General features: G+C 35.8%; 1 protein-coding gene across 1 annotated transcript in view; it reads right to left on the bottom strand.

Moving 5' to 3' along the window:
* Window positions 1–26,427, bottom strand: part of LOC133533542 (atrial natriuretic peptide-converting enzyme-like) — a 51,480-nt gene that overhangs the window by 22,220 nt on the left and 2,833 nt on the right. The window contains exons 2-3 of the mRNA XM_061872527.1: window positions 9,614–9,800; window positions 5,389–5,584 (exon numbers count right to left, since the gene is read on the bottom strand). Coding sequence (XP_061728511.1) covers window positions 5,389–5,584; window positions 9,614–9,800 — 383 coding nt within the window. The remainder of the gene's footprint in view (window positions 1–5,388; window positions 5,585–9,613; window positions 9,801–26,427) is intronic.

Raw genomic sequence — 26,427 nt, 5'->3', positions numbered from 1 at the left:
CCAAAGTTGTATTTTTATTATATTTATATTGAGATTATTGTGAAGATAAAAAGGTCAATATGTTTTGTAATGTTTACGATTTGTTGACAATTATTCAAAAAAGCTAATTAACACTAATACCTACTTTTTTTAAGTTGGTTGCTAATTTTATGCCAGTGTGTAATCTAGTTTCTTTCTGACCTCCTTTCTAGTCAGAACGGAACAACGTATGATAGCTATATTTTATACGTGATAAATTAAAACACGGCCAAAGGTAGTGTTTTAAATCGACACGAGTTGCGAATTACCCATTCGCAGGTGTATCGTACAACGTCGTATCGTATCGTACGTTTTACAGTACATATGGCTCTTTAATGTTTCAACATATGAATGGAAAGTGGTCATTCCTGTACAATATGTTTTAGGGTATCTATTTATTTTTCGCTTTAATCGTATGATGTGGGATGTGATTGGAAATAAATGCTCAAAAACAATGAAAAGTATCATGCAAGTAAGGCTTTGTAAATATTTTCAATGAAAACTATAGCGGACATGATCGGTTCAGCCGACATCCTCTTTTTAGGGTTCCGTAGCCAAATGGCAAAAAACGGAACTAATTCAATTCAATTCAATTTTCAATTCAATATTTTTAATTCGAATAATACAATCCATATTAGTGTTAGTACATAGCACAGCAAAACTTATAAATCTATGTTAGTGACACCTATAACAACAAAAATAAAATAAAAATAATAATAAACATTAATTAAAAGCGGCGCGGTGCGGCGAGCGGCGGCGCGTGCAGCCGTACCCAGCGCGCGAACAAAGGCGAGTCCCAGCGCTGCGCCAGCACGCTTAGAATACTGTTTGGATTGGACTAATGTAGTCCGTAGCCAAATGGCAAAAAACGGAACCCTTATAGATTCGTCATGTCCGTCTGTCTGTCCGATTCTGTCACAGCCACTTTTTTCCGAAACTATAAAAGCTATACTGTTGAAACTTGGTAAGTAGATGTATTCTGTGAACCGCATTAAGATTTTCACACAAAAATAGAAAAAAACAATAAATTTTGGGGGTTCCCCATACTTAGAACTGAAACTCAAAAATTTTTATTCATCAATCCCATACGTGTGGGGTATATATGGATAGGTCTTCAAAAATGATATTGAGGTTTCTAATATATATATTTTTTAAACTGAATAGTTTGCGCGAGAGACACTTCCAGTGGTAAAATGTGTGCCCCCCCCCCCCCCCCCCTGTAACTTCTAAGATAAGAGAATGATAAAACTAAAAAAATATATGATGTACATTACCATGCAAACTTCCACCGAAAATTGGTTTGAACGAGATCTAGTAAGTAGTTTTTTTTTTATAAATGGTACGGCACCCTTCATGGGCGACTCCGACTCGCACTTTTAAATTTGGTGTAAGTAGTTGAAAGTCGTTATAGCATTTCTATCCATTTTACGGTTATCAAGCGGTTAGTAGCCGTAACAAAATTGACTTGACGATTAAAGTCAAATGTCATTTGTTTCGTAACAAAATGATAGAACTATTAACATTGATTTAAATTTAGTTCAATCGAGCAAGTATTGAATTTATAAAACGATTAGGAAACGAAACTGGGCTGGTTCATATTCTTTATTTAGGTAGGTACCTAGACTACTTGGTCTTTTTTAGTGTAGCCAATTTGCTGCTAGGTGTAGGTACTGTAGGTAGGTGCATAATTACATATTTACCTACCTACCTACTGGTAAATGATCTACTATTAAGGGTCCCCGGCAAGCTCAGATCACCGTAAAACGTAGTTACGCTCTCATTTTAAAACGTCCAGCTAGATTGATTGATGTAGCTTTACATACCATAGTTAAAAAAAATTAAGAATTTAAGATTTCCATACAAAACTAGCTTTTGCTCTGCATATTTCGTTTTTTTATAAGATATAAACTAATTTTAGCGCTAGATATCATTACAATCCACACATAGTTTTAAAATGAAAACGAAACTCCGTTTGTATGGGAAGGTAAAATTCGGCCGAGCTTGCCGGAGACTCGTAAACAAGTCTCAACCTATCGGTTTTGTTTTTACTTAAGGAATCTACATATCTTCTAGGTTCCTAATCTGTTTTCTTGTATTTATTTCCAGAAATAATCGTCCGAAGGCTCGGAAGCTACAATCGGAAAAGTACTTGTTAAGGAGAATGTAGGCAGCTACCGGCATGCACGTATGTAAGTGTATAAGTATACCGGAACGTCAATATAGGAACCGCCGTACGTAACACGGTGTTGTTAATTTCGTTTATGAACCATAAAGAGTCTACTTACAGCACATTAAGTACTTACCGAATTGTTGCAATGTTTATAATATAACAATTATAACATAATAATACATAAGTACCTGTAATAATGACGTTTTTAGCAATGATGTTAGATATGTAGCTTTCTCTCGGTAAAGTTAAATAATAATATAACCTAAGCATAAAAAGTTTTATTTTACGTCTGCCTATTCAATAAATTTCTATTTTTATTTCTCCATTGTTTATTTAGCACCGTTTATTCTCATTTTACCCAAGGTATCTCGTAACAAACCGCGACACGGATAAGCAATTTCTCATTTTCCGTGTGGTTTCATTTAGGTACTTTAGAATTCGAGCCACGTAAAGAAAGGTCTGCGTGAGACCCCCGCGAACGTTTGTAGATCGACCTTCACTGTATTTCAACGACATGCCATACATAGAAAGCGCAAAGCTTTGAACATACCACGTATAAACTTTCTCATGTCAATATAACAATACATATGTCGGGGTGATTACGCAGCCTACATAATGCCCATAATCGTAGCGCACCGCATTACCGCTAATGAAACCTAGCCCTCTCACACGCGATCACAGATCTTTTGTAAGTGGCCATAAGTGGTGCAATTGCTCTTTTGAGTAATGCCTACTAATCAATTAGGTACTATAACTTAAATTTCAACTTCAACATTTATTCAGCAAATAGGCCACATGGGCACTTTTACACGTCAACATGGAATTTACATACAAGCAGAAACAAGCACATCAGCAATTATAAAATACAATTAACTGAAAATGTCAATGCAAACGAAAGTATTATTATTACTTAGAGATGTATAAAGTCTCTTAATGTCGTATTACAAAAAAAAAAACGGAATAATAATGTTTAAAAAACACAAACAGGTACAAAAAAAACAATCTAAAATTATTTAGAGGTGCCAATGTCTCTAAGTGTCTGAACTAAAAGACTATATAGTTTATCAAATTATCCTTAGAGATGTATAGGGTCTCCAAGAGTCAAAATTATATATATTCATATAGGGGACGGTGTCTATCTCGTCTCTATACCGGGTGTTTCCTGTAACATGAGCAATAAATTAAACTGTAGGCTGTACTCCTCAAACTCACCAACATTTGTTCAGCAACTTTTAAAAATAACTTGTGTTTTAAATGTTTTAATTTTTATTACAGATTGAAGTTAATTCTAAGACGCAATGTATTGCGAATTTTCTTACGTTTAAAGCGTGACAAGCAACGTCAAACACACTGATGTCAGCGTACATTGAAAATAATATTAAATTTGTTTGAAAAAGATAAAATATAATGATTTCATAATTTTTAAAAGTTGCTAATCACAAGTTATATCTATTCAGGAGTACAATATATGGTTTAATTATTTGCTCGTGCTACAGGAAACACCCGGTATAGTACCGTAGTACCTAACCTAACGTATCTGTATACGTTTATTTAGTCATCTGTAATAATTTACGAGGTATAATAATAATACCGAGCAACTTTTACTATGTAACCAACCACGGAGCGCAAAAAAAATTTGCTGTTTCATACATTTCGGCTGTCTGACCTTGACATTTTCTATGGGAGAGTTAATTTTTTTTTCGCGATTTCGGGGTTGGTCACATAGTAATTTATTTCATTTATTTATGTATCCATCGGAAGGCTTTCTATGAACTGATGTGTTGAGGGCAACTTTAAAAAGTTACAAACATTTACATAAATGATAAGAAGTAGAAGTATGCACATTTATGCCTTAACGCGGTAATCTCATAATACACGCCCGCTAACATGACACGGTATGCACATAAAATAATATCTACAAATTCTACTTACATAGATACTACATAGTCATAGTACCTCTATTTACTACAATTATGTACCTAGGTGGTGAGTTGACGTGCCCAAAATGCGCTCGGTAATTTAGTAGGAAGGTTGGGTGGGTACGCGAGCCATCTAAAAGCGCACCAGAGAGTGGAAAAGCTACAAAAATGACTACTCCAGAACACACAGTCACTGTGGCCGAAATCGGTCATGAGTATCATCATCATCACATAGTACCACTATCTGTGGGTTCCTACCTAAGTACCTATCTTGACGAGGTGATAGCATTTTATATTTTGGTTGAGGTTGAGGTCGTTGGTTAGATTGGTTTTATTTCTAATCAAACTTTTGAATATGCAATTATAGCCATATTAATGATTGCGTGTAAGTAAATACATGACATGACTAACTTATCACGTTTGCGCGGCAGGTCAATTAAATGAGAGAAATCAGATTTAAACCGTCTATTAACATTGTCTAATAAACACAGCAATATTAAATAATCATAGTAATAACGTTTCTTTAGAAAACTTCGCGGTTATTAAGCACAGTTTCAAGTTAATACGTGCTTTTGCTTGTTTACAATTTACAACAGTGTGGCACGCTCCGACCTGGTCGAGATGACAAGAAAGTGAACTTTCTCTATAAGCTACCATATCGATGTTGGTGCATTCGAAACGATCGAGTGCCGATACCGGCGCTGAACACCTCCTTATGTAACACCTTATTTCAATAATGACAAACAAGAAGTTTTTCCTGAATCCGTTCACCGGAAAATTAATCATTCACTATTAGCTCATGCCATTTATTGTAGCTGTGACAAAACAACTCTCAGATTTTGCTGCAAGTAGGTTCGCCAAACACGACCGCAATTTTACAATGCTGGTAGCAAATAACTAACTCGTGCTTAGAGGTCTTATGAAACTCGGGAATGGTATTCGACTTTGTTTTTTGACAGATTGTGGCTTGTGACATTACGAAATTGGCCATATACGTCCATTTCTGCCATCTATAAATTAATACTGCCCTTAAAAAAATATTAGGATCCTATTTGACTCGTTAGAATGTTAGATCATGACTTTCCACTCCACTTTTCCACTTTTGATATTTGTAAGAAAACTGTCAACCCGACTAGCCGAATGACGAAATAGCGAAATACCACCATATTGTCTCCAAATGACGAACTGTCATTGATTCAAATCAAATTGTGCCTTAGAACATAATAGTTATTGAACTTTACAACGAAAGTACATAACTAGTAGTTACATAATCATAATTACCTGTCCAAAGCAAGTACATCCGCAGACACAAAACAGGACCGAAGCTCAGAATTCCGGTAGAGATCGTGCAGGGCTTGCCGCATGGCTCCCTCCCGTGTGTGATTGCCCTTGGGCTCTTCCCCCTCCTCCCCCCAGGCCGTCACAAACGAGCCTCGGAATGTTTGCCGGTTTAGAGGATCGCCAAACAGGTACATGTCTGTAAAGAGGATAAACATAAGCATAATTAGTATATATAGGTATATTTGGGAGTGTAATCAAATTTTAAGGTTCCTACGTGTGTAGATTGTGACATTTGTGACCGTTACACTATCGCTATGTTGGGTCCTGTCCATTACGCTTAATGACTCTGTGCAGTGTGTATTAACTGTTCGCTAATGCGAAAGTCACATTGTTTTGTTAATTGTTCGTAACTGTTCTATGCTGCAGTAAATTTTGCTTATCTTTAATCATGATGAAAACATCATTGAGTGGTTCATATTCATATACAATCGTCCACTTGTCTCAATCGCAAGGCCATTCGCACCGAGCAAGTAGTCGGCCTTTGCGTTCTAGCGGTGACGGGCTGTCCGTAGTCCGTACTTTTATTCCGACCGCTTATCGAACAATTACACCAGTCAACCAAAGTAACAGAGATATTCGATTGGGAGTAGTTGTTACAAATTATATGTTCATATTTATACTGGTGCTTGTTAGGCGTTTGTAAAGTAAACAATGGGGACAAAAGCGCTGCGCTCCGCCCTTCGCCGCCTGCGCTGGTAAATGTCGCCGCCTCCGCCTTGATGAGCACTACACTGTTTACTAACAATGCCGTATAGTTGCAGAACCATTTATCAAAAACATCAAGTCTGACTAATAACTATTAATTATTTGCTCATGTTAGACAGTGAGTTATGATGTGAGAATTTGCATATAAATAGACGATGACGAGAAAGATGCCTCGAAGTAAGGTCTTGTTCGGAAATAAACGTGGAAGATGTGGTCGATTAATAACGACGTAACACAAACCAAAACCCGACAATGTTTGGCTATATAATTTATATCATTAGGTATACCATTTACGGACTTTATATTATAATATCAAATTGTGTTTAACAATTTGCAAGCAGAGTGCGTGTGTCAAAGAAATGTTATTTTATGACAAATTGGGGTAATGTATTATTAAGTATTTGACCGTCATTAGCAGAGCCGGAAACGCTTATTTTTATTACGTGTTTTATGTAACCCTATATGTAGAGTAGAAGATAACAGTATTTATTTCTTTGATCAAAAGCACGAACGAACGACTTGTCATTCTAGTAACTATTAAGTAACGACATCGCCAAATTACATAATTAATCATCTTGCCAAGATCAGATGAAAAAGTTTGACATGCTTAGGTAATATTTGAAGCAACTGAAGACACCGATCTAGATAAAAATTGCCTGCGTTTTCTAAAGTTAATGTTTTCTTATGAAGCAATTTAACTATCGTGAACAATATGTACCTATTATTAAGACCTTGTACCTGGTAATGTTTAATGCAAAATAAATTCTCTTTATCTTTAAAAAACTACTTAACGTGAATCTGTTTAAGGCAAGTACATATGGTAAGTTACACCTAACGACCTGCGGCCCTAACTAACCTTTGTCGAGGATGCATTACTACGATAACTATAATAGTATTTTACAGTACATATGGTGCTACTTTACCGCACTAGTGCGAAAATTAGCATATTACGTTACTGTGTCGAACATTTAAAGGGCCATATGTACTGTAAAACGTTGTACGATACATGTGCGAATAGGTAATTCGCAACTCGTGTCGATTTAAAACACTCCCTTCGGTCGTGTTTTAATTTATCGCCACTCGTTTCGAATTTCCTATTTTTCGCACTTGTATCGTAATGTACTATTATGCAACAGCTACATAATAAGGGTTCTTAAAATTCAAGAGGAGAAGTTGTTAGGCCCGAGAATTTTAATACCAAATTATGTACCGTTGTAAAGAATATTTTTTTAAGACAGCAGCAAACATCTTAAATTATAAATAAAATTTGATAAAATCAAAGAAAAATTGGTTTGTAGATCTTTGCCTAGATGTCAAAATTAAAAAACAACAACAGTTGCATAATATTGTATGAATATTCCTAAGAACATTGCTTTTAGGATCCTATAGACAAGGGCGCCAGGGCCCCACGCGCCGCGCGTCTTATGAAAGTTGATTTCGATCTCACTGGCGACAAATAAAGAGTGCTGCTGGCGTAGAAAAAGTATAGTCAGAGCTGCAGTTGGTACGATAAAAAAAATCTGCTCGTTGACTGTAATGGTTGAATTAAGATTTCGTTTACCAAACTGTACTTGAGTACTTTTCATGTATGGGCTCCCAACTCAACTACTTATAATAATCATTTCGAAACGGTTTAGTCAACTATAATGAAATTGACCAATCACAGCTTGCCGCGGTCAAAAGGAGGAAATAAAACGATAGCTCAAATTAATTATTTATTTTTAGATTGTACAGTAGAAACAATTGCTTCATAACTGTAATAAATGTTTTAAGTACCTGAATATGTAAAAAAAAATTGTTTACATTAATTTAACTATCTAAAAAAATACACTATAGACACACCACGTGTTATACGCGTGTTTTCTTTGTACTTATCACAAGGGATTCATTTCTCGAATACTCGAGGCATTGAGTTTTTTTTCCCCTTCTCGACGTAGTAAAAAACCTAAAACGAGACGAATTATTTAGACATTTGAGGGCAGTAAATAGTCCAAAAGTTTCAAAACATGAAAATCGGTTGTAGTCAGCACGATAGGGGACGGATCACGGCAGTTTTTTAAGTAATAAAAATCATAAGTCATAAACGTACATGTGACACCCTTAATATAGCAACATCCATAGACTACGAAAACCGCTTACCGTTGTTTGTTAGTCTCCATAGGCTATACGGTGGCCAAAATTGAGACAAAAACTTTCTGAAAATGGAATTTAGCATGGATCAAATACCAGGGCCTCATGAGTTACGAGAAGGTATCGTTGACCACCCCGCCAGGTCCCGGCGGCCGGGCGGGACTCGGAACCCACTAGTCAGCCTTTAATAATGGGTTGGCTGTACAGTGGGATTGGTACACAGGGGGGTGATTATTGGCAAAAATGCCCTTTCATTATATTTAATGGAATATTTCCAAAAGCAAAATTCAATAACGTTTTATTCTTAATATCCATACATAGATATTTCGTAAAGAGGCTGACTACTGGTGCCTTTACCCTACTTTTGATTTGTTTACCTATAAGATTTTATTAGTTTAAAGTATTATTTTTGTTGACTCGTAGAAAAAGTATTGTATACAATAGTGATATAATCAAGCTTTTCAATCTGGTACCTCACTTAGGCAACTCGGCAAGCTTCGTTGCCTAAATACGATACGGTACTCGACTGAATAGCTCTCTATTATATAACGATTGTATAAAATACTAATGACTGTAGATAGTCTTTTAATGACGTTATGCGTTGTTATGGTCTTGCGAACCGAATTCGAATCAGATTCAGATTCAGATGTTTTATTGATAAAGGGCAAATTTTACAAGTCAATAAATAAATGTACATATCTATGCTTAAATAATTTTACATGTCAGGTACCAGTTAATTATTATTACAAATTCATATTAATTACATTATCACATTTAAATTTATAATTAATTACTTGTTATTTGTTTGGGTTAGTGATAATAAAAACCTTTAAAGGCTTTAAAGTGTAATTAAGAATTAGTATATATTGCTGCAGTATAATTTGGTTGTCTGGTTTGTACAGTCAGCGTCAAATACTTCGTAGCAGTCAAAGTAGCCAAATAGTTCGGTACACCATATATTTAGTATGGTGTACCGAACTATTTGGCCACTTTGACTGCTACGAAGTATTTGACGCTGACTGTACATAATGATAATATCAGACTGATATGTTAAATATACTTAACATTGATTGTAGATGTGATCCTTCGAACCGGATTTTAAAGAAAAGTAATCGTTTGTTGTTTTAGAACGCGCGTTGCTTTTAAATGTATCTTTAGAGTTGGAGTTGACTCATGAGCACTTAACAAACAAACGATTACCACGGCACGTTTTTTTTGTACATGGTAAGCATTGTAAAATAGTCAAAGTCAAGACGACAACTTTCTGCGGTTGCCCTTCAAACCAGATATTCCCACAAAAGCAGCAGGTATATAGTAAAATAGTACTAACGTCCAAGGTAAACGGCGACGGCAGCCAACAAAAGCAGCACGAGCAGTGCAGCCAGCGCGGCGCAGCAGCCGCGGCATGGCCGGCTGAGCTTGCGGCGGGTAAAGCGGATGTCGCTGCTCACGGACATCGTCGACTCTGGCGGCCGGTGCGCGCGGCAACGCCGCGGCGCTGTCCAGCCATACCCCAACTACGAAAAAAACTCAGTAAATAACAATATTGTTGATATTGAGCAAATTGTTATCTGACTCCCAAAAATAGCTGACAATTAATGGTCGAGAAATACCTGAAGAACAGTAAATGTGATACTATGTACAGGTAAGTTACTTGGAAGTAAAAACCAGAGAAAGATAGAAAAGGTAGATAAAGAAGCCCAAGCTCCGGGACAAAGCTTAGTATAAGTTATCAGTTATGAAAAAGTTACGGTTCATATAGATGTGATGCTGATTAAGATAATGGAATTTTTGTACGATTTTGGGTTTAAAGAAAATTGGAGCGTGTAAAGGAAAGTAATTTAATACATCTATTCTACTTCACCAAGTAGATACCTGTCTAAAGCCTGACCAGTAATATATGATGACGCGTCATATTGCGCAATTTCTTTGGAACTAAATTTTTCATACTAAACTGAACTGTTACCCTATACATGAGAATAACAGCGCCCGCTTGACAATGATCATATATTTCTGGTCGGAGTTTACATACCTAACTTACAAAACAAGCAGGCAATTAACCAAGTATTCAGAGCCAATCATGACAAATTGCTCAAAAATCGTGACATCTGTAGCCAATTAACAGACAAATGAGCCAGATTTTGTCGACACTGCTTTAAAACTAATTTTCTGCCTGCCAGTCATTCAGCTCAAATGGAATGCGGGAATGAGATTGAATGAAACACTTCATCTCCTTTTGTCATACAGACAATAAAGCATGTAAGTTATACATAGTATATAATGGATTACGTGCGAATAAACATCGAGGACGCATAATAGGATTGGGCGATGAATACATTAAGTCCATCAGCTTAGATGCACCTGCTAAGCTGAAAGCCGTGAACTCATTTCCCGTATTTGGTAAGCATTCTCAGCATATTACCTAACCTACGGCTACAAACTAACTTACTTTTGTTTTGGGTTAATTGTTTTACTCACGCTTTGGATTCTCTTTCTGATGTAAGTAGTGTAGTTCAAAGAGTCAAAGACCAACATATTACGTTCTAATGAGTCCTATGAGCAATGTAGAGTTGTAAGTAGACGTTAATAATACTTACGTCATAAAATGTCTGTGCATTAAATCAAGCGAATACGGTACCAGCACTTAGTCCTTACAAAGAGTAATTATGTGCATTCTAAAATACATAAAGTATAACAACAAATAGGAGAATAAAATGTTGCTACGCAGACGCACAAGAATGTAACGTACTAGATTGTTTCTCAAAGTGGCTCGCGGTTTAAGCCTGCGGTTAACTCAAATCGTCTACAGCCACATTAACATGAATATAATTTTAATTCATTAAACCTTCCAATAAAAGGCGCTGGTGGCCTAGCGGTAAGAGCGTGCGACATGCGATCCGAAGATCGCGGGTTCAAATCCCGGCTCGTACCAATGAGTTTTTCGGAACTTATGTTCGAAATATATCATTTGATATTTACCAGCCGCTTTTCGGTGAAAGAAAACCTCGTTATAAAATCGGACTAATCCCAATAAGGCCTAGTTTACCCTCTGGGTTGGAAGCGTTTTCGTAAAAACTAATAGTGCCTCAATAGTGCCTATGCTAATTCTAGGGAATAGTTGCCAAGCAGACCCCAGGCTCCATGAGCCGTAGCAAAAATGCCGGGACAGCGCGACTAGCGCGAGGAATATGATGACGAAACCTCCTAATATCTAAGTATAGTACCTGGGCGACCGAGCTTTGCTCGGTTATAACTATTTATTGTAATATGGTGGTGTATAGGTGATAATCTCAACTACACTTTTTAGGGTTCCGTAGCCAAATGGCAAAAAACGGAACCCTTATAGATTCGTCATGTCCGTCTGTCTGTCCGATTCTGTCACAGCCACTTTTTTCCGAAACTATAAAAGCTATACTGTTCAAACTTGGTAAGTAGATGTATTCTATGAACCGCATTATGATGTTCACACAAAAATAGAAAAAAACAATAAATTTTGGGGGTTCCCCATACTTAGAACTGAAACTCAAAAAATCTTTTTTCATCAAACTCATACGTGTGGTGTATCTATGGATAGGTCTTTAAAAATGATATTGAGGTTTCTAATATCATTTTTTTCTAAACTGAAAAGTTTGCGCGAGAGACACTTCCAAAGTGGTAAAAAGTGTGTCCCCCCCCCCGTAACTTCTAAAATAACAGAATGAAAAATCTAAAAAAAATATATGATATACATTGCCATGCAAACTTCCACCGAAAATTGGTTCGAACGAGATCTAGTAAGTAGTTTTTTTTTAATACGTCATAAAAATTTTAAAAAAAAATTTTTTTCATCAAACCCATACGTGTGGGGTATCTATGGATAGGTCTTCAAAAATGATATTTAGGTTTCTAATATCATTTTTTTCTAAACTGAATAGTTTGCGCGAGAGACACTTCCAAAGTGAAAAAATGTGTGTCCCCCCCCCCTGTAACTTCTAAAATAACAGAATGAAAAATCTAAAAAAAATATATGATATACATTGCCATGCAAACTTCCACCGAAAATTGGTTCGAACGAGATCTAGTAAGTAGTTTTTTTTTAATACGTCATAAAAATTAAAAAAAAAAAAATTTTTTTCATCAAACCCATACGTGTGGGGTATCTATGGATAGGTCTTCAAAAATGATATTTAGGTTTCTAATATAATTTTTTTCTAAACTGAATAGTTTGCGCGAGAGACACTTCCAAAGTGAAAAAATGTGTGTCCCCCCCCCCCCCTGTAACTTCTAAAATAACAGAATGAAAAATCTAAAAAAAATATATGATATACATTACCATGCAAACTTCCACCGAAAATTGGTTTGAACGAGATCTAGTGAATAGTTTTTTTTTAATACGTCAATAAATTAAAAAAAAATTTTTTTCATCAAACCCATACGTGTGGGGTATCTATGGATAGGTCTTCAAAAATGATATTTAGGTTCCTAACATCATTTTTTTCTAAACTGAATAGTTTGCGCGAGAGACAGTTCCAAAGTGGTAAAATGTGTGTCCAAAGTGGTAAAATGTTGAACAAGATCTAGCAAGTAGATTTTTTTTAATACGTCTTAAATGGTACGGAACCCTTCATGCGCGAGTCCGACTCGCACTTGGCCGCTTTTTTTACTAAATTAAACTTGTCTAAAACAATAAAAATTAAAAAATTATATATAAACTTGAACATATATAAAAAAAAAACCAAAGGTTAGTCACCGGGCAAGATTCGAACCCGTAACACTCGTTTCTAGCCGTCCGCGTCTTAACCCGCTGGACCAGGCGGACAGTGGTCGGCAACACGAAATTAGCGACCATATTCTGCGACGAAAGATAAACGCATGAAATCTCGAAAACACGCGTTTTCCCAAACATAAGATTAGATATCTAGATCGATTGTATACCCCCAAAAAACCCCATATACCAAATTTCAGCGAAATCGTTAGAGCCGTTTCCGAGATCACAGAAATATATATATATACAAGAATTGCTCGTTTAAAGGTATATGATATATATTACATCTAAGAAGTAGCTTAGGAAATACGGGTTCCTTCTGCAATCTAATGCTTCCCTAAAGTTTAAATTTTTTTAATGCAAGAGTTAATTAATAAAGTTTGTCAAGTCACAAACTCGAACCAAATATCCTTTAGTTAGAGCTTTATAAATACTATTAACATGGTAACTTTAAATATATACAAAATGACAAGAAAGCGATACGAAATGGCAAAAGTTGCGACAACGGGAATGCAACATTGCAAGAACGCTACCATTATACTTCAAGTTGGAAGTAATTGAATGCCAGATCAGATAATGTTAAAATGGACGGTTGTGTAAGGCGCTAATACACTTCCAGCTTATTGTTGAAAACATATTAGGGTCTTTCAACTTGGTAGTAATATAAAAAAAAAAACTATACGTAGATTTATCGTAATTGTTCTCTCCAAGAACTTACTATAATAATTAATTAATCAGTTGATCGTGGCTTTTATATTTTTTCAACACACTTGTTCAAAACGACGTTTTTATTCCACCGATTATTGGCTCATAATCCTAGATATTAAACACACGTGCTTTTTCAGTATATTATAACACTCGTGCTTTTTCAGTATATTACGACTGAGTTAAGAAGGTAACTGATTGCTAATAATATGCATAGAAACAGAGCCTTCTTAATTTGGTCAAGTGATACATTTTTTTTAACCAACTATTAGGTTTCAAATGTTACTTCAGAGGTTTTATCACACCAAACATAATTTATACATTAAATTATCTCGTAAATAACATTAATGAATAAACTAACATTTTATCTATTTGATCTCCATCCGTCGAATAGAAATACGAAAATATTAGCTTTTTTACATTTTTTTAATTGGCTGTTTGCCGATTTCGTTCGCGCCTTTGCCTTGCGCGCGCATTGGAATCGTGCGTAAAAAAAATAACGCGCCAGCAATTTTTCGTATTTGTCATAAAATTGGAATAGTTTTGCATGTTTTTAGTTTATATATATATATATTTTTTTTTTAATTTATTTAGAAACCAAACAGTCGTATAAACATATCAACAATGCAATACAAACGATGTACCACAACAAAAGGAAAATACAACAAAAAGACCTGGAGGTTCATAAATTATAAATTATGTTAACTGATATAAATATAGTTATATAGCTACTTAATGCAAATTTTTGAATCTGATAGAAAAAATAACTGATATCTGTACTTATATATTAAAACAACTTACTTTTAACTATATCTTTTAGACTAGCCAACGAATTTTGAAAACAATCTACTTCGAATAGATTTTGATTATAGTAACTAGGAACTCGTCTGAAAAAGGTATGCCTGGAATAGTTTTTGACCGAAAAACTAATATGAAACAGCGATCGAGGGCGTAAGGGGTGATGCGGACAACTGAAAGTAACTAATCTTAGTAGATTAGGACAATTAATAATATTTTTTAGAATTTTAAACAAAAACATAACGTCTAAGTATATCCTACGCTTAAAAAGAGAAGGTACACCAAAATGTTTCGCCGCCAACGTTGAATTTACAAAATAAGTACCTGTTCTATAACTTAGAGATTTTAAGAAAATGTTTTGAATTCTCTCCAAACGGTCAATATGGACTTGGTATTGTGGTGTGTGGTGTGTATATATTGACGAAAATGTCATTTTACAGCATTGAAAGTGAAGAACACATAAAATTTACGCTGTCAGTAATACTAATAGCGGCAAGACCCGAGAACGATAGCCTTTTATCATCAAAATCGGGTGAAAAATAATTGGCGGCATATGAAACTTTTATTCAATGGAAAATCAGTTAAAACGCCCAGTCTTCTTGGAAAACGTGTGTGTAGCTTACTTCAATGAACTGCCGAATAAGTGTCTACAAGCAGTAGAAGCCCAGCACGCCATGGTGCAATTATTCGATGTTAAAACTGCAAGCCACCATTTTGAAAAATTGTACTTCTACCGTTGTGTCAAAAAAAACTAATTTATAAGTTTTGTTTTTTCCTCACAAGTGTGTTGAAAAACGTCGTATGAAACGCGTGTGCATTGGTCATTATCCACATCGGCTTTCTTATTGCGCGTTCGCTTACAGCTCGCGCGCACAATATCGCCTCGTCTGTCATTAAACTTAGCACACTTGTATCATAATGTACTATTATATATAGGCACACATATGTATATCTTGATAGCAATAGCAACTTTTACGAATTAGTAGTAAACGATCACGCAAAGTATCTGTAAGTGACGTGGGAAATTACCGTTTCTTAAATATATCATACGGTTGTAAGTTGTTTAGGGTATCTAATATATGTAAAGTGGGGATGATTTTTATCTTCGCTTAAAAGTCTTGGTGAGGGATGTCTTTGAATACAATAGATTTTACAAAACTGAGAACCATTCTTAACGATATAAGTTTGTGACTTAGTATCCATTTCCAAAATAGTAGGTACCTAAGTAAGTTAATAGGTTTAGTAGTTAGAGACTATTTTTACCCACCCCCATTGATCTATAAGATCTTACCTACTTTGTTACCTACATACCTAATATATGTACATTACCTCTTAAGCCCGTCACAGACGGGAGCGATTATATAAACGATATCTAATAGCAAGGCATCTTACGACATATTTTACCTACCATTTGACAGTCTACACACAAAGCTATAATATAAATTTTGGTATCTTACGATATCTTGTAGTAAGGCATCTTACGACATACCTATTACGATATATTTTGGTATATCTCTCTCACAATTTAGGTAGGTACTAGACAGACAACGATATATGCACACGGTGCCCGCGAGGAAATTGATGGTCCCGGGTTCAAATCCTGGTAAGGGCATTTATTTGTGTGATGGATGAGCATGAATATTTGTTCCAGAGTCATGGGTGTTTTCTATGTATTTAAGTATTTATATATTATATATATCGTTGTCTAAGTACCCTCAACACAAGCCTTATTGAGCTTACTGTGGGACTTTGTCAATGTGTGTAATAATATCCTATAATATTTATTTAAAAAAAAAATATCTGTCGGAATCTTACGGTATATTAATATATATTATGGCTCCGTCTGTGACGGGCTTTATATTTGAATAGGTACTTGTAAATAGCAGACCTATACCTATTTCATTTTCAGCATCTGAAACAACTCTTCATAAATAGAGTAATTTAACTTCGTTCAATAAAGCTTAATATTAGCTTACACTTTTGTTTGCCAGGACACGGCTATAAATTCGTTTAATTCACTGTAATGCATTAAGAGTAAGACGAATGACGTCAGTTGCACAATGTTGCATGCTTTAATCTCGGAAGATTCGAAGCTCGAGGCGAGCTTGCAAAACGTGTCTTTTGTAATAGGCAGTCTTACTTTATGTACTTTAAAAGTATATGAATGAACTCCTCATTCGTCCAAGAAAATTGAATAAAACTGGTCTACAACATGCTTTATTCAACTAAATAAGCCATAAATAGGTAACCTTCTATAATCGCAAAAGCGTGACACTCTGACATACAAGTGGCATTTGAACAGCATGCCAAACAAAGAGATTATTTTGAAGTATTTTAAGTTCGAGTTTCAGCCTCACCTCTCTCGAACAAGGCCGGCCTAACCGCGCGGCTCTCAGATGCCTTTGTATCTAGGTATAGCTTTCGATTTCGTCATGTCAAAATAAATAAGAGTTAAAGTGAGTAATGGGCTATCTTAGTGCAGGTGGAAGATAATTTATTACCTGTCTACACGGGAATACGAAACATACAAACAAGCATAATTCATCCAAAAGATTACTTCAGTTACGTAGTTATGAACTTTCAAACAATTACTTATGCTAATGCCTACAGTACTTTGCTCATTATTCTCATAAGTGTCATATTCGCACACATGAGCGAGTTCCGATTCATACTCAATGAGCTACGGTCATGGTTGTAAAATAAATAAACTTTCCATGATTTAGAAATCATCGAATGTTGGAACGTACTTGAAGGAAGTGGAACGGTTTATTTAGGAAATGCACGTTTAAATGCCGCGATCCTACCTAGTGCGGCGTTTGCGAATGCAGCGGCGTGCACTTGTCGCGACCTACATCCCGGCACGTTCGGCGTCCGCGCCCGCGCCCGCGCCGCGCGAATATACACCACCTACCATTCGTCTGCGCATTACGATTCGTTACAAAGCATACAATACGGGAAAACTCGGGAGTCCACACTCACAGCAACACTGACACTTGTACAGTACTAGGTCTCAAGCCGCACCATTCGATTCCATCGCTCACTATTGCATATTACAACAGCGGACGTTTTGTTGTATATTTGTCGATATATATACTTATTGACGCATGCACATATCGGTATGCTGGTGATCAATAGCTTTCTTATAATAATTATTTGTTTTAGAGGGGGGCAAAGTTGTTGTTTAATCGCTCGTGCTCATTTTGTTACCCGAGCAAGCTAAATATTCATAAATTGAACTACGAGCGTAGCGAGTTGTTCGAGAAGTAGAAACTTGAGCGTTGCGAGGGTTTCAAGGCACGAGGGTTAAACAAGCTTTGCCTCCGAGCGAACCACAAAATTTTTCACAACACCAAAGCGAGAAAAATACTAACTATGAAATACTAAAAAAAAATAACCAAATCAAATCCAAATGAACGTAATAAAAAATGTATCATTCAAAATCATCATTTCAAGGTTAATTCCACCAGCTAACATAAGGAAAAACTCAAAATTTGCATCTGATTACTTTGCCCCACATGTGGGTAAATTACGACTTTGTCATATTAACATATGTATATCTAAGGATGGGCCTTGCGGGCACTGAAAATGGTGCTAGTTCAGTGGTGTCACTCAGGAATTCGAGCCAATCGTGCAGTCTAACGCAACCAGTTGCGACCAATGGCGCGCGTGATGCGAACTCATCAACCAATCGCGTTGTGGCACTTGTGGCGTTAGACTGCACGATTGACTCGAATTCGTGTGCGTGACACCGCGTAAGGCCCGTCCTTAGATATTATTATGTCAATGCTTTGTTATTAGCTTTTGAACAATCAGGACCAGTTGGTGTCGTGAAAATAAATTAACTCTATCTTATATTAAATAAGAGCTGTAAATATCGTATTTAATGCTCTATCTAGCGGATAAGTTATCATATTTGTGAGCGCAACAAAGGCTCGGCGCTGTTCACACCTCTAGCTAGTTTCTATCATGATCTCCAGCGCTAACAATGCGGTCGACATCACTTTCGATCTAAACCTACCTATTTGGTAGCAATCACCGTTGTTGTGCCCGCTCATTTGTGTAAACATTGCCCTAGGTATCAGGCAATAGAGAAAATAATTATGTATCTACCCACTTTTCTCGAAAGTATGTTTCAAAGCGGTGAAACATGGACAATAACCTTAATCGTTCAGGGAATGCAAATTACTGAACTTTTTGTCGATTATTAATTTTCAATCAAATTTTACGAGTAAAAGTTACTTATACGAGTAACAATACAATTACGGAAAGTGACTCGAATGGACAGCGACCGAACTGCCGACAAAGAAAGCAAGAATCTGTCTATTAAAACTGGAAGTAAGGCGCCCGTGAAAGTCGATAGGTAGGTAATTCGTCAACCGGTGATACAGCGATTACTGATTACTGCATCGACCTATCAGGCTTAACGCACGATACCATCGCATCTTATGCGTTTCTAAGTGTTGTCTACATTGCTTGGTTAAATAATAATCTGTAGGTATTTAATAACTGTGTCATTAAAAATCTAATCGTGTTAGACTCATGTCAAACAAAGTAGCTAATCTGAAATCAAATCTAAAAGTTCAGTACGGGAAGTAAGGTCAACTCGGCGAAGACCGTCTGCCGGCGCAGGCCGTCTAGCAAGAATTACAGCAAATTCTGTACAGCTACGAGGATGGCAACACAATTTACGTAATGATAAAACAGTTCTAGTTCTTATAAATTTACACAGATGGCGCTACCTCTAGCATGAAGAGAAAAACCGGCCTTTCAAGTTTAGTCAGGTTGGCAACTCGTATTGGGAGTACAACACGCTGTCGTTAAAAAATTTTTTAAGTGATTAAACTGAAGTGTTTTTAAGATCGATACAGGTAAGTCTATTCTTTATTAATGTATTTATATGAATATTATATTACAATAACCTTAAACTGGTTATTTCACGAAGATATTTCTGGTGGAAAAAAACTAACCTCAAAATGTAGTAGTGTCGAAGTCCGTCAAAAGTTTGGAGGCTAATATCGTCATATGCCGGTCTTCACCGTTTTCAGAAGTTGCCAACCTTTTCTGTATATGTTTTTTTTTTTTATTATTGACCGTAGCGTTAGCGAAGATCTACGTTTTGACTCGGGCATTTTGCATTCTCTACAGGTCGCAACTCTCAACCGATTCTCGTGAAATTTTGTGGCCAGATTTTAAGATTTAATAGACTTTTTTGTCGATCTAATTTTAGATTTTTTTTTAATGTAGAATTTCATAAAGAACTTAAGCGCCAATAATGTCTATGGCGCTTATGACTATTATGAGTTTAACTGTGATAATGATATTTATCATTTTTACATTTTCTAAACTTAACGCGTCAACAGCTCACAGAGCCACTAGTATATAATATATAGTTAACTAGTATACTTGCTCAAAATGTGACAAGAAAAGGTCGTGGACAATGGACATACTTATAAAATTCTTGATAGAGCAGTCGCCATGGAATTTAAGATCGTGAGACTAAAAATGCCATATCTTAAAGGTGAAAACAGTAAGGGACCAACCTTGGTCAGCTGTTAAGCATTTTGTGTCTGTCTACCTCGAAATAGTTTATATGAATCAGCAGTTTATTTCACTGATGAATGTTATCACTTCCATTTCAATGCAATATACATTTGCTACTTTTTGTGGTATTCTTGGCCTCAATTTTTAAGAGTACTTAAATCAATACTCGTTTAGTATTTTACTTAAGAATTGTATTGATTAAAATACATTTGTATTGATCTCAATGTTTGATCTCATTGTTTTATTAATACTTACCTGCGTGTTTTCGACCCCTGTATGGCGATGTATGCCGGTCTTACCCGACAAACGAAACTTTGCATGAAATCAGCCATAATAAACCCTATTCTTGACATATTAGAGTCTACATTCAGTTGTTATTGTAGTTCGCACTCGTACAAACATCTATAATTACGTAGGTTGCCTATGTGTAGGTAAATTCGCCATTAGACGATCTTAGCCGACATTGTCGCTGAGTTCGTCCATTGCGACGTGTTTTAAAAGCGGCCAAGTGCGAGTCGGACTCGCGCATGAAGGGTTCCGTACCATTTATGACGTATTAAAAAAAATCTACTTACTAGATCTCGTTCAACATTTTACCACTTAGGACACACATTTTACCACTTTGGAAGTGTCTCTCGCGCAAACTATTCAGTTTAGAAAAAAATGATATTAGAAACCTCAATATCATTTTTGAAGACCTATCCGTAGATACCCCACACGTATGGGTATGATGAAAAAAAAAATTATTTTTTATTTTATGACTTATTAAAAAAACTACTTACTAGATCTCGTTCAAACCAATTTTCGGTGGAAGTTTGCATGGTAATGTATATGATATATTTTTTTTAGATTTTTCATTCTGTTATTTTAGAAGTTACGGGGGGGGGACACACATTTTTTCACTTTGGAAGTGTCTCTCGCGCAAACTATTCAGTTTAGAAAAAAATGATATTAGAAACCTCAATATCATTTTTAAAGACCTATCCATAGATACCCCACACGTATGGGTTTGATGAAAAAAGATTTTTTGAGTTTCAGTTCTAAGTATAGGGAACCCCCAAAATTTATTGTTTTATTTCTATTTTTGTGTAAACATCATAATGCGGTTCATAGGATACATCTACTTACCAAGTTTGAACAGTATAGCTTTTATAGTTTCGGAAAAAAGTGGCTGTGACAGAATCGGACAGACAGACGGACATGACGAATCTATAAGGGTTCCGTTTTTTGCCATTTGGCTACGGAACCCTAAAAACGAGTGTTTATTTCACTATCCGATGCCTTAAATGAGAATTTGGCAAGTTTAATTAGAAACCAACGAAATATTTTATCAACTAATTTCAGAAAATTTTACTTTCAGGCAACAGGATAGCTAAAATTTGTCAATTAAGTTCTTTTTAAATAAAGTATGCCGGTCTTCGCCGAGTTGACCTTACCTACGGATTCTCAATCAACTTTGGTACAGCTTTAGCTCTAAGAGTTAGATAACTGGCAGAAGTTTATCGATTAAACTTCGAGCAGTGGTTTTTTTATTATCTCAACGTGTTTAACTTGCTTTCTATTAAAGGACTTAAGTACTGTTGACATCCTATATCTACACTGAAGAAGCTCATTTTTAAATACTTCTTGTTTGTAAAATATATACTTACCTGCTGTGACTCAACCGCGTCCTATAGATTAACCAGCGAGAATCTGGTGCACATACGTCGATTTCTCTTTGAATCACGACGATTTGCCTGCCATTTAAATCGTGCAATATTCTACCCACTTAATAATATTATCCATACTACCGACTTCCGAAGTTTCCATGGAAATTACTTTGGAGTACTTACTTTCTGGTGAAATCGTCAATTACTAAAAACAATCCTAAGATGTACCAAGCTACGTTTTAGACATGTATAATACGAATAAATATTTATAATATCATTCATAAACAACATATATTATATTTAACATAGGCGACGAGCGAAACGGATCGATTGATTTGTAGGTAATGTAACCACATGTAACCGAATCATGCTATTGCGGTTACTGTCGTGACTATTTCAAAACCGAACAAAGTGACAGTTAGATTAGAACAGTACCCCTAGTGTAAATATTTTCGACAGCGAAACGTTACGTACGCGTTTGCGTTAAGTGTCATTTTGTATGAGATTTTTGACTTTCCAAAACGTCCCGCTTGGCGCGCTGTTCAAAAACCCATACAAAATGACACTTAACGCAAACGCGTACGTCACGTTTCGCTATTGACTAAATTTACACTAGGGGCACAGAACAGTATTCAGTTGTTTGAGCTGCATGTCGACACTTACCTATAACAAAAACTTCGGTAGCTACAATTAAGTAACAAATTAATAACTATGAGTAGGCACTAGGAACGTATGTAAACTACCTATATACTCGTAAGTTCGTTAGGTAGGGAAGGGGTATGGCACCGGATACTTTGGATATAATTGACTATCATTTGGCACGAATGTAATAAAATCAAATAATTCATTTAAGACATAAATCAACAATTGTACGAGTAGGTATACGGGTGAAACCTAGATCTATTTATTAGTTAAACACTACTTTTTATTTTGAATACGAGGAATGCAAACCTACATATGTATTTTGCAAAGCATAAGCTTGTTGCAATTGATTGACGTAACATTCACGAATTTCAATTGTTAAAATTAAAAAACAAAACTGAAACGTGTTCCGATATCACCCCGTCTGCTTCAACCCCAGGGCCATATTATAACAAAAAAAAAGTATTATGCAACACATATTTAATTAAACAGGCACTGTTTTGATGTAAATAATTAATAAATGAAATGAAATAAATCATTAGCACGCATACCCTCCAACAGGTAACTGGTTATGAAAAGATCAAACACCTTTATTTTTCTATTTGTCTGATACACCCGTTAAACGAAGGACATCACGGACTGTCCTTTGCATGCATACCGATCTTCCTTCCATCTGTGCTATATATCTATAATAACTATCCAAAGCGAGTCAGTGATAATTAGAATGTGAAATAGGGAGCTAAGTATCTCGTTTTTAACCCCCGACGCAAAAAGAGGGCTGTTAAATACCCGCTATCTGGCCGCGTAGCCAACGTGCCAATCGTTAACGCTCGATATCTGTATACGTCTCCCTATCTGTGACGTTTACACAATAACCCCCTTATTCATAAACGTGTATTAAAGTTACGATGCCGCTAATAATCATCGTTTGTCCCTTTCCGATGTATTGGTATGATGGAAAGGGACAAACGATGATTAGCGGCAAAAGTGCAATGCCATCTACCTGCAAGTCGGCAGTCCGTTGCCAACCGTCATGGCGAGCGGACAAATCGCAAAGCACACGATCACAAACTGTATTTTATTTACCACCTTGTCATACAATGGAGCCTAGATGTCACACCATCCTTTCCTCTACACGTTAGGGGAGGAAAGACAATGATATAAGTTTAAGTAAAAAATATGCCTATAGTAAATGTTTCTGTTATTGTTTAGGCCATAGAATAGAATATACCTTACCTAAATATGTTTGATTAAAAAACCTAGTAGGGGCTAATGCATTTCCTGTGGTTCCAAGAAAACCCATTCGTAAGACATTCGTTAAATTTAAGTATATTACCGACATCTAGAGTAATAGTTATTGCAATCGTAAATAAACTATATATTAAGTACACAGTACCTAATATGAAACTCTCTCAGATTTAAGGTAGCTTTATAACGTGGTATTTTGCAATTCGGTCGTGGGCAGATTTTCGATTGGAAACGATAAATATATGTAAACTACCCAATGACGGGCACATTAAAGTAGGCATTTGGTTCTATTTTTGAAAGAAAGTCACTCCTACTACCTTAAAATGAGTTTGAATAGGCCAATGGTCAACCATTGTACGAATATGTATTAGTATAGGTAGTTTACCTTATAAACATTTCTTAGAAATTCTAAGCAAAGTCAAACTTTACAATTTTAGATAGAGTCGTGACTTCAAAGACTTGCTTCATGTCGTGAACTTTAAGAGTTCACCTTGCTGGAAATTGTTTAGTGTTTACAAATTTAATTGCAAGGTGTTGAGAAACGTAAAAAAAACTATGACCGTTTAACCATAAATAGGTACATGTTAATTAGGTAATTAAGTATATTTTCTTTATTGCAACAAAGACGTTTTAATTTTAATTAGAATCACCAAGTGTCATGAAAAGGCTTTAAATTATTGTTACCTAACGGTGTAAGTAATATTATTTTAGGATAGGTACTCACTTAATTATAAGTAGTATAACTAATTGGTATACAGAAGAGTGGAGTAGACAGTATTATAATTAATACAAACGTACAGGGTATGTATTGTGTTACTTCGTCACAATCATGTGTGCGAGATGTTACTATTTAGGTATAAGATTAAATATAATGAAAACCATAACTATTTATAATCGAACTTCCCACGAATATTGTAGAAAGTAGTTAATAACCGAATAAAATATATGAACCTATTATTTGTTTACGAATATGATCGTGCGTGAAAGATGTTACTGGTGAATTAAATAGACGAATGGCGTTAGAGGTCCGACTGAGTCGGAAGAGCTGACCCGGATCGCAGGCTTCTCCGTTAACGTCCACTGACACACTTCGCGCACACAGCTGATTTACCAATTCACCGGAAATGTAAAAATATTGATTCAATTTAATCTGGGCTAACAAAGCCATATGCGAAGGAAAACGCAACGCATTAGTCATAGACTAGCGTAGGTTTCGATAGGTATCTTCTTGACACGTTTTAGTAAACTTTTGTTTAGTTTATAGGTACATGATGCCGGTAGCTTATTCCTATTCAAACTCCTACTCGTAAGTCGTAAGTAAATTATATTGTATGCCTGCCTACGTATGTTCATTAGTTAATAAATTGGGTACGTAGATACTCAGTGTCATATAATGACCTTAGGTAAGTTGGTAATTATTTTTGGTAGGAGGTAATAATTAACCTACTGGTACGTACAGAGAGGTACGTACTTAATACAAGGTGCCATTTTAATTAAACTTGTTTTGTTTTCTGCTCTTTTTAACTGAAAAGCAAGTGAAGACGGGGGAGGGGTTTGTGTTGGTGCGACATAAATATATTATTAATTTACAAGTGAAGTAAAACCTATATATATATTTCGGGGATCTCGGAAACGGCTCTAAAGATTTCGATGAAATTTGCTATATGGGGGATATTGCTATAGGTCTTATCTCTAGGGAAACCCGCATTTTTTAGTTTTTATATGTTTTCCGCGCAAAGTACAGTCTCTCAGGTACTATATATATATATGAACCTATATACCACATCCTGGATGACACGAACTATAATGTGTTGGTTGTATTTTTTAGGGTTCCGTAGTCAAATGGCAAAAAACGGAACCCTTATAGATTCGTCATGTCCGTCTATCTGTCCGATTATGTCACCGCCACTTTTTTTCCGAAACTATAAGAGCTATACTGTTCAAACTTGGTAAGTAGATGTATTCTATGAACCGCATTAGGATTTTTACACAAAAATAGAAAAAAAACAATAAATTTTGGGGGTTCCCCATACTTAGAACTGAAACTCAAAAATTTTTTTTTCATCAATCCCATACGTGTGGGGTATCTATGGATAGGTCTTTAAAAATGATATTGAGGTTTCCAATATCATTTTTTTCTAAACTGAATAGTTTGCGCGAGAGACACTTCCAAAGTGGTAAAATGTGTCCCCCCCCCCGTAACTTCTAAAATAACAGAATGAAAAATCTAAAAAAAATATATGATATACATTGCCCTGCAAACTTCCACCGAAAATTGGTTTGAACGAGATCTAGTAAGTAGTTATTTTTAATACGTCATAAAATTTAAAAAAAAAAGTCATAAATGGTACGGAACCCTTCATGGGCGAGTCCGACTCGCACTTGGCCGCTTTTTATGATTTCCGCAACTGACTGTACCTACAAAAAGCAGACTGACTTTAGCACGATCGCATTTATGTCTGACTTTTCCTCCAAAAGTACATACTTTTAGTCAAATCCTTCAGTATTTAATTGTGCACGGAATGCATGGTTAAAGCTTGAAAACACTTCCTGCTACAAAACTTGTTCGATAAGATCAGTAACCGATCTATAATACTCTGTTACCAATTTATATATTACAGACTTGTCACGCGGCATATCATATTCCGGGTGTCGGCATTGCATTGACTCGAATCGAGAGGTAGTGAGAGGTAAACGCAAAAACTCTAAGGACAGAAACCATGCTTCCACGCAACAACTTATTAGTATAATTATCCACCTTCCAAACATGTATTTAAAAGTACGAAGCTCACTAAGACCGGCATAACATACTTAGCT

This window comes from Cydia pomonella, unplaced genomic scaffold (genome assembly GCF_033807575.1).
Source record: "Cydia pomonella isolate Wapato2018A unplaced genomic scaffold, ilCydPomo1 PGA_scaffold_178, whole genome shotgun sequence".
NCBI lineage: Eukaryota > Metazoa > Arthropoda > Insecta > Lepidoptera > Tortricidae > Cydia > Cydia pomonella.
Note: the sequence above shows the minus strand (reverse complement) of the source record. Positions and strands in the feature narration are given on the sequence as shown.